This window comes from Dendropsophus ebraccatus, chromosome 7, assembly GCF_027789765.1.
Source record: "Dendropsophus ebraccatus isolate aDenEbr1 chromosome 7, aDenEbr1.pat, whole genome shotgun sequence".
Classification (NCBI taxonomy): Eukaryota; Metazoa; Chordata; class Amphibia; order Anura; family Hylidae; genus Dendropsophus; species Dendropsophus ebraccatus.
The window spans coordinates 131,869,050-131,886,069 of record NC_091460.1 but is presented as its reverse complement, the minus strand read 5'-3'; the positions used below and the strand labels follow the sequence as shown (position 1 = coordinate 131,886,069).

At 44.9% G+C, this 17,020-nt stretch overlaps 1 protein-coding gene across 1 annotated transcript in view; it reads left to right on the top strand.

Annotated features, from left to right (window-relative positions):
- The first annotated feature begins 3,075 nt into the window (after positions 1 to 3,075).
- CASP6 (caspase 6) overlaps positions 3,076 to 17,020 on the top strand; it is a 38,335-nt gene continuing 24,390 nt past the window's right edge. Inside the window, exon 1 of the mRNA XM_069978505.1 lies at positions 3,076 to 3,245. Within this exon, the coding sequence (XP_069834606.1) occupies positions 3,227 to 3,245 (19 nt within the window). The 5' untranslated portion in view covers positions 3,076 to 3,226. The remainder of the gene's footprint in view (positions 3,246 to 17,020) is intronic.

The following is a 17,020-nucleotide window of genomic DNA, read 5'->3' as shown; positions in this document are numbered from 1 at the left end:
ACACTTTCAGCTTGTTAGGCTCTATTCACACGTCCGTAATTGCGGACAAAAAACAGGATCAATGTATGTCAATGGCATTGACATATCTATAGGTGTGTAGAGGGCTGTAATCCGTATCGTCAAAAAAAGAGGACAGGCCCTAGTGTGGAATGAAATTCTTCCACGGACATACTGATAGGACCCTATGGGATCCATATTTTTACAAATGCGATTAACAAAAAAACGGATCCACAAATAGTGACTAGATTATTGCTTTCACGACCTGGGGTCATTGATGCATCAATTCCCAGGTTGTTTTAGGACATCAGCTTATGGGATCATAATGATCCTATAAGCTATTGTCCCTATGTCTGCCCTCTCTTCTCTGTCCCCTGCCGCTGTTACAATCTTGTGACAGCGGCAGGGGAGAGAGGGGAGGGGGCAGAGCTCACGTCCCCACGCACCCAGCCTTCCCTCCCCCCGCCGGCTTCCGTAGCCAGGAAACCGAAAGCCTGAGGCTTCCGGTTTCCGTGGCTATCATAGAGGCTTTGCGATCACTTCGCAGAGCACCAATGGACAGCGGACAGAGAATTCTCCCTCTGTAGAGGGAGAATTCTCTGTCAGAAGTCCAATAGATGTTGCGGTCGTGCTGACCGCAGTATCTATAGGGTTGGGCTGGTCCCCAGCTATCACTGATAGCCGGGACCTGCCGCGGATGACATGTGCTCCTGCGCCCCCCCCCCACACACACACACTTACCCTCTTGCTGTTGATGTGTGTAATAACGCTGGCAGCGAGCGGGGAACAAGGAGCAAATGGGCACTGACCTGACAGGTCGGCACTTGCTTGCTCCAGCTGATCGCCCTGTGTAATAGGGGCTTAAAGGGGAACATCAGGTAAGGAAAACTTGTTTTCTATTAAAAGTTATTCAGATGTCTATACAATGTATTACCATATCTGTGCTGTTCTGCCACACTGGTAGCTGATTGAAATACAGGAAGTGAAGAAAAATGGCCCCTGAGCCAATTCACATTGTCTCCTGCTCTCCTACCTTAGGGGACAAAGACATTGGGGAAGATTTGTTAAACTGATGTAGAACTTGCTCAGTTGCCCCTAGCAACCAATCAAATGCCACCTTTCATTTTTTAAAGAATCTGTGATAAATGAAAGGTGGAATCTGATTGGTTGCTAGAGGCAACTGGGCCAGTTTCACTTTACACCAGATTGATAAATCTCCCCCATTGTGTGTGTTTGCTAGGCACAGGCTGATGATGCAGACAGGGGGAAGGGCGTGATGTCACAGAAGGCTTGGCTGGATCCCCCAATCCCCTGAGTGATTCACCATCTCTGAACGGCCAGAAGCAGGTGCTGCAGAGTCACAAAACTCTGCTGTGAAATTAGGGCAGTGTTCATACATGTTGGAGTTTCATTGCAGTACAGCAGTGTATTCACAAAAATGATGCAGTAACACAACTAAATGATGCTAAACGGCAGAGAGGATCAGAGCCGTCACTGCCAGTCCAATATCAGCATTACAAATAGTAACAGTGTGCTGTGTGGTGTTACAGGTAGAGAATACAGTGTGCTGTGTGGTATTACAGGGAGAGAATACAGTGTGCTGTGTGGTGTTACAGGTAGAGAATACAGCGTGCTGTGTGGTATTACAGGGAGAGAATACAGTGTGCTGTGTGGTGTTACAGGTAGAGAATACAGCGTGCTGTGTGGTGTTACAAGTAGAGAATACAGCGTGTTGTGTGGCGTTATAGGTAGAGAATACAGCGTGCTGTGTGGTGTTACAGGTAGAGAATACAGCGTGCTGTGTGGTGTTACAGGTAGAGAATACAGCGTGCTGTGTGGTGTTACAGGTAGAGAATACAGCCCTGTGTGGTGGTACAGGTAGAGAATACAGTGTGCTGTGTGGTGTTACAGGGAGAGAATACAGTGTGTTGTGTGGCGTTACAGGTAGTAACTGTGTGTTGTGTGGTGTTACAGGTAGTAACTGTGTGTTGTATGGGTGGGACCACAAAGAAATGATATAGTACTGCAAATAATTCAGTAACACAATGAAACTGCAATGTGTGAACACAGCCTAGATGTTCTGCAACAGAATTGGTGCGAGGAATAGGCAGGGTGGAGGACTCGGATAAACAGCTTAGGGAAAGCATTGCATTCTGTGCTGTGTACAACTGCTCAACCAGGAAGTAAAACCACACAATACAGAACGAAGACCCCCAAAACAAATGGATTTTTGGTAGTTTCAAAACTGGGAAAGATAGGTAAGTAATGCTTTTTGTTTCTGCAGAAGGTGTCAGATCACACATAGCATTTTAGCTTGTCATATATATGGCTGCTTAGCTGTACAAGTAAAAGCCACTGTTATGGGGCTCTGTTATAAACAGGTATGTGGCTGGCATGTGTTTGCTTGTATTCATGTACATGTATGTCTATGGACCCCCATCCTGGTAAAAGAATGACACATACAAACTACATGAGAGTTTTTTTAAACATGGTGTAAAGTGAAACTGGCGCAGTTGCCCCTAGCAACCAATCAGATTCCACCTTTCATTCCTCACAGACTCTTTGGAAAATGAAAGGAGGAATCTGATTGGTTGCTAGGGGCAACTGAGCCAGTTTCACTTTACACCATGTTTGATAAATCTTCCCCGTATACATATACATAATATATATTTATATTATAATATATATATATATATATATATATATATATATTTGCACTAAACTGTATGGTTTCTAGCATTCCAGCTAAAGCGACCAGTTATGTTATACTATTCATTTAGTGACACCATTTAATCTATTCTTCTCCTAACACATGCTAAATATATTATCCCTTAGGCTATGTTCCCACGATGTCTTTTTATGCAAAACAACGGACGTTATTTTGCCTATAAAAGACATTGTGGGAACATAGCCTTAATACACGGCGAGAGAACGTACGTGGTCAGTAGGACGTTGCTTCAGGACACACCAGTGAGTTATACTAAAGGGGAGGAAGAAGGGAGGGAGGAGGAAGAGAAAGCCAAACTGCTTGTGAGAGAGGAGGGTGGAGGCAAAGTGGCTGTGGGGTGGAGATAGCTGAAAGCTTTGAGGAAGTGAATAACAGAGGAAGCGAGCTACCTGCAGAAGTTGTTAGATATACTACTGCTCCTAGTATATACCAAATACACTGGTACTGCCTGTAAGACGTGAGGGCGGTAGCCGATCCAGCTAGACAAGATCACAAATCAGTATGTCCAGTGAATTAAAAGGTCAGTAGACTGTCAGTATATGCTATACATTGTATATCCTTCACATTCATAACTTTTATGTGAAATTTCATATATGTTGTATATTACACAGTATACTGGTAAATCCATTATCACTAATGTGACTAATATCACAAAAACTTTTCCTCCTTGCCCGTGTATGCCGGCATACTTTTTTAAAAATAAAAATTAAAGGAATCCTCGTAAATAACATAATAGATGAGTAGTAACATGCAGGAGGACGCAGGAAGTTAGGTGCTGCAGCAGTACTAATGCAGGTCTACAGAAGCTGCCACTGGCCAAAAAGATTGATGATTTGAAGCGGATATTTTTTGGACACAGTTGTAGATATATGGTAACCTGATTGATAACAACATATATTATACAATGTCTAAAACCGGCGATACACTAGTGCAGGGGTAGGGAACCTTGGTTCGCAGCTGTTGCAAAACTACAACTCCCATCAAGCCTGGACAGCCGTTGGCTGTCCAGGCATGATGGAAGTTGTAGTTTTGCAACAGCTGGAGAGCCAAGGTTCCCTACCCCTGTACACGTGACTTGTTGTAATTCTTATATTTAGGGTATGTGACATAATAAGCAACCGATCAGCATGAATATGCATGTCTCTATCATCATCGCATAATCAATATTCATTAGTTACGCCTTTGCAGGGATCTATCTCCGCTGTCATAACAACAAGCCGACAAAATTGACAACACAAGTCAGTCCAAAATCCCTAATCTACGGCTGCTAGGATACAGCTATACAGGATAACGTGACAGTAAGGGCATGCACACAAGGCAAACACTTCACCAGTGCTGCACGGTCCCATGGCCATCAATAAGAGAAACAGGTTCTGTCCTAATGCTCGCTTTAAAGGTGTTTTTTGCCTGGATTAGGAAAACATAGCTGCTTTCTTCCAAAAAGAGCGCCACACCTTTCCTCAGGTTGTGTATGGCATTACAACTCTGCTCGATTCACTACAATGGAGCTGAGCTGCAATACCTCTGGAAGAAAGCAGCTACTGTATGTTTTTCAAATCCTGGAAAACCCCTTTAAAGGGGTACTCCAGCAAAAAAAACTTTTTCTTTCAAATTAACTGGTTTTAGAAAGACACCTCTGTCCAAAGCAGGAGAGGTTTTCTATAGGGATTTGCTACTGCTCTGGACAGTTCCTGGGATGGACAGAGGTGGCAGCAGAGAGCACTGTGTCAGACTGAAAAGAAAACAACAGTTCTTGCAGGACATACAGCAGCTGATAAGTATGGGAAGACTGGAGATTTTTAAATAGAAGTAAATTACAAATCTGTATAACTTTCTGACACCAGTTGATTTGAAAACAAAAAGTTTTTCACTGGAGTACCCCTTTAACCCCTACGTCCAGGGCTGCCTCCATGTGTTTAGAGCATGGACGCGCAGCAGCCTTGCTCTTAACCGCCGCGGTCCCGGATGCCGCTCGTAGTCCGGGACCGCGGCTATTAGCGGGCACGTTCCGATCGCCGTGCCCGCTAAGAAAGTAATCGGATGCAGCTGTCAAAGTTGACAGCTGCATCCCATTACTTGATGCAGCCGTCCCTGGTGTCTAGTGGGGTAGATCGCTCCTCCGGGACAATGCGAACCACACATGTTACCCCATCCGGGGTCTGCGCCGTAATAGAGCTGCTTCCGGCTGCAGCAGCCAGAAGCAATCAATGTGCCTATCTCATCGATCTAGCATAGATCTGTATGAGAGATCAGTGCACTTATACTAGAAGTCCCCCAGGGGGAATACCCCTAACCCCAGGGGGAATACCCCTAACCCCAGGGGGAATAACCCTAACCCCAGGGCGGCTTCTAGTATAAGTGTAATAGTAAAAATAAAAGTGTTATTATTAATAAAAAGCCCCCTCCCCTAATCGCCCCCCTTTTCCCATGTTATAAATAAAAATAAATAAACATGTTTGCTATCGCCGCGTGCGTAATCGCCCGAACTATTAATTTATTACATTTCTTATCTCGCACGGTAAAAGGCGTAAGCGCCAAAAAATCCCAAAGTGCAAAATTGTGCATTTTTGGTCGCATCAAATGCAGACAAATTGTAATAAAAAGTCGCATATGCGCAATCAAGGTACAGATAGAAAGTAAACATCATGGCGCAAAAAATGACACTGCAAACACAGCCCCATAGACCAAAGGATAAAAGCGCTATAACCCTGGGAATGGAGCGATTTAAAATTTTGTTTCTTGTAAATGAGTCCTCCACATCTATGGGACAAAGTAGCTGGAGGCAGAATCTGTCAAACTGATTTTACTGTTAGTAGTTGAGAAACAGGAATGGCAAAGGTCAGTGTGCAGTGCAAGATTTTAGACTATTGTCACGTTTTGTATACTATATACTAAACATAGAATTTCAGGTTTGTCTTCATTTGTATCCTCTGGTGTAATTTTGTGCTCCAGGGCCTCCACAGACACATTTAGTAGCGCTATTGATTGCATTTATCTGGAAGAATTGTTAAAAATTCACTAAAACTAATTTACCAATGCTGCATTCACACGTCGGGTATATACAGTCCATATGCCACAAGTATGTCACAGACTAAACTCTTCACTTCTTACAGAGCTCCCAGAATTATAATTCATTTTGATGTAGTGAGCGTCAAAACAGCCAAAGCACTATGCTACTGTACTGACACAGCTGTTTCCGTTCAGTTGCATAGTGCTTTAGCTGTTTTGGAGCTCACTGTTTCGAAATCAATTATAATTATGGGAGTCCTGTAAGAAGTGAAGAGTTCAGTCTGTGATATACATCAGGCATATGGACTGTATATCACTTGCATATCAAGGATGCGTCACTGCAGCTTCAGAGTCTATTAGAAGTTAGGACTTTTTGTTGGTTTAATCTGTGCCAGAATTGTGTGATACTTAAAGGGGTTGTCCGGCGCTAAAAAATTATTCACAGAATAACACACATTACAAAGTTATACAACTTTGTAATGTATGTTATGTCTGTGAATGGCCCCCTTCTACGCGGCCACGTCATCAGCTGCTCAGCTGCGATTGGCTGAGCACAGTTATGCTCAGCCAATCGCGGGTGAGCTTCGGATGACGCTGCAGAGGGCGGCCGGCACTCGGGAAGATCCGCCGGCCGCCCGAAGAAGACGTCACTGCTGAGGATCGGAGACCGTGGTCGGCACGTGACATGTGAGTATAGCGCACCACACTTCCGGGTATACGGGTGGGGGTGGTGGGACACGGGGAAGGGGGCCATTCACAGACATAACATACATTACAAAGTTGTATAACTATGTAATGTGTGTTATTCTGTGAATAATTTTTTTGCGCCGGACAACCCCTTTAAAGCGAATCTACCATCAGTACATTCGCTTAAGGATTTTTACATGGATAGAAAGGTGGTGGTGCGGGGAAGCCTGTGCGGCGGTCCTATTTGGTTCTGTGGAAAATGGAATAGGATCCTGTCCGGGATCCCTGAATAGCGGCTGCACAAGCCTGCCAAGTCATACAATGTAAAGCGCGGCTCTGGAGACACTCTCCGTTGTGTTTAATGGTGAATAGAGATGAGCGAACCGGGTTCGGGTTCGAGTCCATCCGAACCCGAACGTTCGGTATTTAATTAGCAGGGGCTGCTGAAGTTGGATAAAGCTCTAAGGTTGTCTGGAGAACATGGATACAGCCAATGACTATATCCATGTTTTCCACATAGCCTTAGGGCTTTATCCAACTTCAGCAGCCACCGCTAATCAAATGCCGAACGTTCGGGTTCGGATGGACTCCAGCATGCTCCAGGTTCGCTCATCTCTAATGGTGAATTCAATAGAAATAAAGTTTATCCCGGACGGTACTGCAGTATTGGCCAGGATAAACTTCACTGACACCGGTTTTTCTGTGACACAGCCGACTCGCATAACGGCCGGTGTCTTACGTAGTGTGAACCCGGCCTAAGGCTGTATTCACGGCCTAATGTTCTGGGGAAATCAAGCACCAACCTGTCAGCTCAGTGTTCGCTTTGCTCCTCGTTCCTTGCTCACTGCCTGTGCTAGTACACACACAGACAGTGGGGAGAAGTGTGTGTGTGGGGGGGTCCCATTGAAAACAGTCGCGGTCTGCTGCTGCCACTCCAATTATGCGGAGCAACATACTGCAGGCCATCGCTGCACACATTGGAATCTTTCAACATGTTAAAAGACCATGATCAGTCAACATCATGCATGTCAGCTAATCGTGACTTTTCAACGTGCTATTATACTGAACTGCTATCGGCCTGAACGGTTGGTTATCGGGCATCTAAGGGGCCTATTCCACGGAGCCGTGGAATAGAGAGAACGATCAGCCGATGATCGTGTCATCAGCTGATCGTTCATTTAGGTTCAAACCTAAAATCATCGGTCGCCACCCACGCATCGCTACGTGGAATAGTGGGCGTGGCAGGCGACCGACAATTTCACAAAAATCATACATTACCTGTCCAGGCTGCAGGTCTTCTCCTTCTCCCGGTCCCGCATGGCAGCATCAGCTTCGGAGCGGCCTGTCTGAGCTGACAGAACGTTCAGCCAATCACTGGCCAGTGATTGGCTGAACGTTCTGTCAGTTCAGTCAGGCCGCTCCGAAGCTGATGCTGCCACGCGGGACCGGGAGAAGGAGAAGACCTGCAGCCTGGACAGGTAATGTATGAAACAAGGGCTGCAAGGACATCGGTAATGATGTCCCTGCAGCCCTCACTAAAGATTGTCGGGCCGTGGAATAGGCCCAGTAAACCAGCGCAGATCTAGCAGATCGCCACTCGTTTACATTGTTTATCGGGCCCTGCTCGGCCCGTGGAATAGGACCCTAAGGCCGATAATTGTTTACTGAAATAGGGCATTTACATTCTAGCTCAAAGTGGGGAATGGGCCATAATAATTATAGCTTAAGTCATGTCAGACAGTTTGTGGCATACATTATGCCAGAATTATGGAGTGTTTGCAAAAGTAAATGTACCCTATTGAGCTGTATGTAACCTTGTGAACCACAGCGGTCGCTCACTAGTTAAAATGAGTCAATATCTCTAGAGGTAGTCTGCATGCAGCCAGGCCTTATACATGTCAGGACATGCCACCTTCCCGCATGGTTGTTTACTGTAAATCTCCCTTGTTTTCCAGAGAAGTATTTTCCCACTCGGCCCGATTATTGTATGAATAAACCAGCTGTGGAGTTATAAGTATATAATCCAGCCTATATATAGTGGACCTCCATAGAGATCATGTGCTCGATCACAAAATGTAGCAGTACTTTCTGGATGTTCTGAAGTTTTGATCATATATCTTAGTAGAATCCAAACTAAAGGCCCCTATTCTGTGTGTAAAGTTTACATCAAGATGTTTTCATACCCTGTATACCAAAAATCGAAATTTTAGTGCATGCCTCAGGCTTATGCTGCGTTTACACGTAACGATTATCGTGCGAATTTGCGCGATAACGATCAAACGCAGCGAACGATCAAACGACGATCGAGAAATCGTTAATTTTGATCTTACAACATGTTCTCAAATCATCGTTGATCGTTCGCAAAAAATTCGCAGATCGTTCCGTGTAAACAATCGTTCGCCAATTTAACCAATGTGTAAGATAGGCTTAAGCGATCGTAAAACGAATTTACTGTACGATCAATCATACCATCTAAACGCTGATCGTTATGAAAAAAAAAATTGTTACTCCGACATTGTTAATCGTACGATCGAGCCAATTATCGTTTTGTGTAAACGCAGCATTAGGGCCCTATTACACAGAAAGATAATCGGCTGTATTAGGCCAATTCGGCCGATTATTGCTCTGTGTAATAGGGACAATGATTAACTGGTGATATCGATCATCGGCTGATCGTGTCTTTAGGTCCAACACCAAAATAATCGACTGCCGACCGCGCATCTCTACTAGTAATATCAACTCGCGATACATTACTTCTCCATGTTCCCGGTCTTCTCCTGCCTTCCGCTTCCACCCTGAAGCCGCAGCTGCAGCATAGAGAGGCGATCTATAACAGTTTAGGGCAAGGAAGGCTGCAGGGACATCGCTAACGATAATCGTGCTGTGTAATAGGATCAGTAAATGAGCACTGATCGAGACACTCAGTTACATAAGGCTAGGTTCACACTGCGTTTTTGCAATCCGTTTTTGCAAAAAACGGATGAAAAAAAAAAAAAAAACGGATGCATATGTGTGCATCCATTTTGATCCGTTTTTCCATTGACTTTCATTGAAAAAAAAGGATCAAAACGGATCCGTTTTTTTTAACAGACACAAAAGTAGTGTCAGCTACGTTTTTGTGTCCGTAAAAAAAAAACGGATCCGTTTTGATCTTTTTTTTTTTTACAATGAAAGTCAATGCAAAAAACAATCAAAACGGATGCACACAAATGCAACTGCTTTTTTCATCCGTTTTTTGCAAAAAACGGATTGCATAAAAAAACGCAGTGTGAACCTAGCCTTATTTATCAGGCCACCATTGGTCCATCTAATACAGGGCTGGGGAACCTTTTCCCGGCCGAGGGCCATTTTGGCATTTATAAAATCATCCAAGGGCCGTACACTATGCACCCGACGCACTTGTGACCCCCAGTATTGTGGTTATCCCCTAATGAAGCTCCTGGCAGTGCTGTTAACCCCCCAGGGATGCTACTGGTATTGCAGTTAACTCCCCAATGGCGCCCCTGGCAGTGCACTTAACCTCCTATGGTGCCCCATGTCCTGTATTTAACCCCCAATGATATCCCTGGTCCTTTAGTTACCTCCAATGATATCCCTGGTCCTGTAGTTACCTCTAGTGGTACCCTGGTCCTGTATTTAACCCCCAATGATATCCCTGGTCCTGTAGTTACCTCCAATGATATCCCTGGTCCTGTAGTTACCTCCAATGATATCCCTGGTCCTTTAGTTACCTCCAATGATATCCCTGGTCCTGTAGTTACCTCTAGTGGTACCCTGGTCCTGTATTTAACCCCCAATGATATCCCTGGTCCTGAAGTTAACTACAGGACCAGGGGTGTCTTTGGGGGTTTACTAAAGGCTAAGGGTATTGTTGGGGGTTAACTACAGGACCAGGGGGTGTGATTGGGGGTTAACCCCAACAATACCTCTGGTCCTGTAGTTAACCCCTAACAATACCCCTAGCCTTTAGTAAACCCCCAAAGACACCCCTGGTCCTGTAGTTAACCCCCAATGGTGCCTCTGATTCGTATCAAATAGAAACAAACCCATCCTACTCACCTTTCCTTCGCTGCTGCAGTGCTGCACTGGCCGGGTCCTCTTCTTTCTCTCTCCTGTAAGTCAAAGCAGCGCAGGTCGTCTTCTACAAGTGGTGCACAATGTAGTCTTTGTGCACACCCTGCAGGAGAAAGAAGACCTGCACTGCCCTAATGTATAGGAGCTGGCACGCACGGCACCCTCCTGTGTCTGGTGGCCGCCGCAGCTCAATGTTATACAATGTGTAGTGTCTGCCAGACATAGGAGGGCAATCAGCACGGACACGCTCCCGCAGGCTTCAGAGGGTCTTAAAGTGTCACTGTCGCTTCATTTTCATTGCAGAAATCAATAGTACAGGCGATTTTAAGAAACTTTGTAATTGGGTTTATTAGGCAAATATGCCATTATCTGCATTCAAAAAGACTTTCCCCAGGCCCCCCCCCCCTCCCTCCTTTCTCTCATTGACTGCTCATTCAGGAAATCTCGACTCTTTTACATCAGCCCTGTGTAATCTATGGAGAGGGGAGGGGGAGGAGGGAGAAGGGAGATTACTCGCCAGCAGAGAACAAAGGATTACACAGTGGGACCTGTGTGAAAGCTGGTATTGAGAGGTCACTGCTGACTTTAGAGGAGATAGCCCGGTGATGTAGCTGTAAATTAACTCTTTCTTGTCCGGTTTTAGTGCCTCATCTCTCTCCACCCCTCCCCTCTCCAAAGAGAACCATGAAGACAGTGGGAAGAGCTTCATGCTTTTTCATGATAAAAATGCATTCTCCGGCTAATTAACCCAATTACAAAGTTTCTTAAAACACTTTAACACTTTAAAGGAGACCTGTCACCCCCCCGTGCTGGGGTGACAGGCTTCCGACCCCCAGCTAGATCCCCTTATACCAGAGGTCTCAAACTCGGGGCCCTCCAGCTGTTGCCAAACTACAATTCCCATCATGCCTGGACAGCCAAAGCTAAAGCTTTGGCTGTCCAGGCATGATGGGAATTGTAGTTTGGCAACAGCTGGAGGGCCCCGAGTTTGAGACCCATGCCTTATACAGACCTCATCTGGCCGAGTCCCGCTCCTGGAGCCGGTCCCGCGATGGTGATATCCAGCTCAGAAGCCGGCGTGCGCGCTGTGGAGATAGGTCCGGGGTCCATAGAGAATGAATGGAGCCATGCGCGTGCTGCAGAGATGAGTCTGGCTCCATTCATTCTCTATGGACGCCGGACCTCTCCCTACAGCGCGCGTGCCAGCTTCTGACTGGGGTATCTCCGTCCCGGGCTATGATGGCTATGATGGCAAATGCTGTATAACAATATGTGGCAACCATTATAACCAACAGAGCATGATTGACGCTACTGAATGTGCACAGAACATAACATAAAACAGCATTGCACTTTGATTTTATGGTACTGTGAGCATGATAGCTGCCTGGGAATATTGAGCGGCAGGTGTATCTTCTTATTGAACAGGATTGCAAGTTCTTTAATGCTAGATGAATGAATCCCTAGACACTATTTGTTTGATCATACAGAATGTCTTTTTTTCAATCACCCAAGGAACATTATAAAAACTACGATGGCACGCTTTTGTATTTTAAAATTTTACCGAATATGTTGGTTGCGCACCAGATTGACAGGATAAATAGTCAAATGTAGACCCTACATCCATCAGGAGCGAAATAAACTGTACACAGACATGACAGTTTTAGGTTATGTTCCCACAGTGTCTTTTTCCGGTGAAATAACCGCCGTCGTTTTTACGGATGACAGATGCAAAAAAATGTAAAAAAAAATTTTAACGGCCGTTATTAAAGGGGTAGTGCGGCGCTCAGAAATTATTCACAGAATAACACACAATACAAAGTTATACAACTTTGTAATGTATGTTATGTCTGTGAATAGCCCCCTTCCCCGTGTCCCACCACCCCCACCCGTGTACCTGGAAGTGTGGTGCATTTTACATTACCTGATCCGTGTCGAGGGCCGTCTGCCCCCCTCCGCCGTGTCACAACTGTGCTCAGCCGCGATTGGCTGAGCACAGTTATGCTCAGACAATCGCGGCTGAGCATCGGATGACGCTGCAGAGGGCGGCCGGCATTCGGGACAGTTGTAGCTGTTCGCCATCCGCCTGAAGAAGACGTCACTCACTGAAGATCGGAGACGGTGTCGGCACGTGACTGGTGAGTATAGCGCACCACACTTCCGAGTACACAGGTGGGGGTGGTGGGACACTGGGAAGGGGGCCATTCACAGACATAACATACATTACAAAGTTGTATAACTTTGTAATGTGTGTTAGTCTGTGAATAATTTTTTACCGCCGCACTACCCCCTTAATAAGTCCATTGTTACCTAAAAAAGAATGCAGCAGTAGCTTTATAAAGCAGAAACATTAGTTTTTATTATGCTGTGCAATGACAGGAGAGGAGATGCAACAAGTCATCTGGGTAGGGAGCTAATCCCAGCTCTCTGCCTGTCAGTTTTCTTCCAAAAAGAGCACCACTGTGTGTGGTTTTGAAGTCCAGTTCCATTGAAATGAATGTAGCTAAACTGTAACTACTGCAGTTTTTGAGCCAGAAGTCAGAAGTGGATCCACCAGGGAGCAGGAGTCCTTCTTTAATATTTCCCATCTCTTTCCACTCTTGGGGTATGTGCACACTAAGGAACAGGTGAGGAATTGAAGAGGAAAGTTTTTTTGCTTGAAATTCCTCGCCTATTCAGCTCTGGCAGAATAGGAGCAGAATTTGAGCGGAATTCAAACAAAATTCGAGCCCCATTGACTTCCTCTGGCGGAATCCACCCAAAAAATTGACATGTCCTCGACAGCATTTCAGAAAATTCCACCATGTGCACGAATGAGCAGAAAGCCAATTAAAACCCATGGAAAGGACCAATGTTAATATTTTACAGGTGGAATTGCGAGCGGATTCCATGTGCATTTTGACGCTGAAACCGCTAGAAATTCTGCCTCTTTTCCGTAGTGTGCATGTACACTTAGGGTGCGTTCACACCTACAGGATCCGCAGCAGATTTGATGCTGTGTTCAGTTATTTAAATGAAATCTGCTGCAGAAAATCAGCTGCAGATCCTGTAGGTGTGAACGCACCATTAAAGGGAATGTGTCATCAGAAAATGACTTATTGTATAAATAATGTTTTTATGTTAAACATATTTTTTACCCCTACCTATTGAGAACACAGGAACGTTCTGCCGTGATGAACAGACGGAACAGATATAACTGACGGACGCCAGTTATTGTAAGTGTATGGGGACGTTTAGTTTTTACCCCAAAAACTGTAGTAACAGTTTTCCAAAAAAATTCAAGTTTGAAATAGTTGCATACATAACAATAGCCTAATATAAAGTTATAGTCAGATTTTCTCTCTTCAGAAGAAGAATTTAATAGTGACCTTGTTGGGTTGTTGAGGAAATGTTATATTCTCCGAGATTGTTCTACAGACCTATCAACTATCACAGGCTATGTAGAATAGGCCCGTGTCTGTAATACAAATGAACACGACCAGAATATCTTCTGTTGTAAACACATTCTATGACGGGTGTGCAAGGCAACAGCAAGGAGAATGGAATTCCTTATAGCCCTGTGTATGAGCGGAATATTTCCTCAGCCATGAGGAGAGATTCCAATAACAACTCTATATAGCAGAGAAATATCAGTTTTATAGACATCACCAATGAGTTCTTTGATGTGACCTCAGGAATTTTCGCCTAAGATAGAACTTAATCATAAAACTGTACGCCACACTAAACAAGTTAGTCACTAAAGGCCCTATTGCACAAACCGATTATCAGCTGTATTTGGCCGATAATTGTCTTGTGTAATGCTGCATTTCCACGTAACGATTATCGTGCGAATTTGCGCGATAATGAACGAATTAGAACGATAATCGTACGTGTAAACGCAGCGAACGATCAAACGACGAACGAGAAATCGTTCATTTTGATCTTACAACATGTTCTCAAATCGTCGTTCGCAAAAAAAATCGCAGATCGTTCCGTGTAAACAGTCGTTCGCCGATTTAACCAATGTGTGAGATAGGCTTAAGCGATCGCAAAACGAAATTTCCATACGATGTATCGTTCCGTCTAAACGCTGATCGTTATGAAAAAAAAACGTTACTCCGACATCGTTAATCGTATGATTGGGCCAATTATCGTTTCGTGTAAACGCAGCATAATAGGAGAGAATGATCAGCCGACATGATCGTTGCTTTCTTTGGCTTTCAACAAATTTAAAGACAAATGACTAATATAGCAGCGATATGCTGCAGTCGCTCCGCGGAATAGAATCTGCTATGGGTTGCCCGGACGATCTAGTGATCACCCCGGCAGCCCCCCCCCCCCCGGCTCTCACCCGCTCCCTGCCGATGCGTGTAATAGGGGCTTAAGGGTGCGTTTACACAGGCAGATTCATCTGCCAAATTATTGAAGCCAAAGCCAGAAACAGACTATTAATAGAGATGAGCAAACCTGCCGAGATTCGGGTTCGTATGCACCTGAAATCTCGGCGTCTGACTCCCGCTGTCTGCAGCCTCCGTGAAGAGGTATATGTATCCCAGTTTTCCAGGTGGCCCTCCGGCTGTATCCACCCTCTTCACGGAGCAGGCAGACAGCAGGAATCAGACGTCGAGAGTTCAGGTTCATACGAACCTCGGCAGGTTCACTCATCTCTAACTATTAACAGAGAACAGGTCATAAAGGAAAGACTCCTCTTTTTAAATCCAATCCTGGCTTTGGGCTCAATAATTTGTCAGATAAATCTGTCTGTGTAAACACCAGTTTCTAATAGACTCAGCTGTCACACATAGACATAATACCGTCCAATTTTTGCAGCCATATTATGTTTTCCCAAAAATTTTATGTGATAAACAATTGGCATATAAACAAGTAAATTGCATTCATATTATGGCTGCAAGTTCTGGTTTGACAGTGTGACTGATGACTTGAGCTGACAGCAGTTAGTTTGGGTCATTAGAACTGTGGTCAGACCCGACCTTGTGATCATAATACGGGTAGAAAAATGGCAAAAATGCTGCCGTAATACACCTGTTTGTTAGAACCTTAATGGAAGAAAGAAAGAAATCGTGCTCGCCACCAGGTCCAACCCGGGAGGGAGGACTCATGTCACATCAGTACGTATCCAAAGAGGGCCAAGGTAACACTGAGATCGCCCTTCAAATACTACTTGGTGTACTGATTAGCACAAAGAAAAAGTGATAAAAGCGGTGGCTTTCCTGGTGCAGTCCATCAGGACCAGAAGTCTGATGTCTGGATCACTGGGTTTCCTCAATGTTACTGGACACTGACTTCACGTTTTAGTTAACAAAGTTCTTTATTTGTATTAAGCTACACGTTTCGAGGAGGCTACCCTCCTCTTCATCAGGCAACTTGGTGTATTTGAAACTGAGTTACTAATTGAGTGATCTCAGCTGTGCGGTAATGTGACACAATGAAAGTTCTCCACTTACAGAAGAAACTTGTATTTTTTTTTCCTTTGAAGCGTTCTGCCTCTAAGCGGTCCATACCCGGCACATGTTTCAGTTGAGAAACAAGTTCTGGGATTGTGGGTATTTCTGCTTTTAGCAAGGCCCGAGCAAAAGTCTTTTGGCAGCTAGAAGAACCAGATGGATGAGGGATGGAATAGTTTTTACCGACAGTGCCTGTTGTTTCAATCTTAGAGTGAGTGACCAGTGCCCTTGGACAGAGTCAATGACCTTCTGCCAGTAAGACTGGACCTCAGGGCATGACCAAGTGCATTGCCACAAATCTGCATTTGCCTCCAGGAACTTAGGGCAGAGTGTAATGCAATCTGGGCGTTGGGGTGTCACTGGGAGATTGAACCCATAATAAGCTTGATGGATCAGTTTAAAGGTTTCCCTCCAAGACTTATTAATCAGACAGGAACAAATCTTGGTTAGTCCCACCAGAATTTTGTCTCTTGAGTCTCGAGTTCAGCCATCTATATCATAAAAATCAAAGTCTGTCTGTCTGTCTGTCTGTCCTTCTGTCTGTCTGTCTGTCTGTCCTCTATAGACTTCCAAACGCCTGAACCGTTTGACCCCAAATTTGGCACACAGATACATTGGGTGCCCCAGAGGTTATTGCGAAGGTCCCGTCCCCGCCAGATGTACAGGAGGGGAGGGGGAGGGGCGCCCCATAGAGATGAATGGGAAAATCTCCTCACTGCAAACACAGGTGATATAATTAGCTGCAGCAGACACGGCAGTTGGAGCCTTAGCAACCAATAGGATTACTGCTTTCATTTTCACAGGGAGCAATGGTTGCTAGGGAAGCTGCCTCACAACATCCACAGTAATAACTGGTAGACCCCCTACTCCAACTATACAGTACATGTATACAGGACCCCCTACTCCATCTATACAGTACATATATACAGGACCCCCTACTCCATCTATACAGTACATGTATATACAGGACCCCCTACTCCATCTATACAGTACATGTATATACAGGACCCCCTACTCCATCTATACAGTACATGTATATACAGGACCCCCTACTCCATCTATACAGTACATGTATATACAGGAC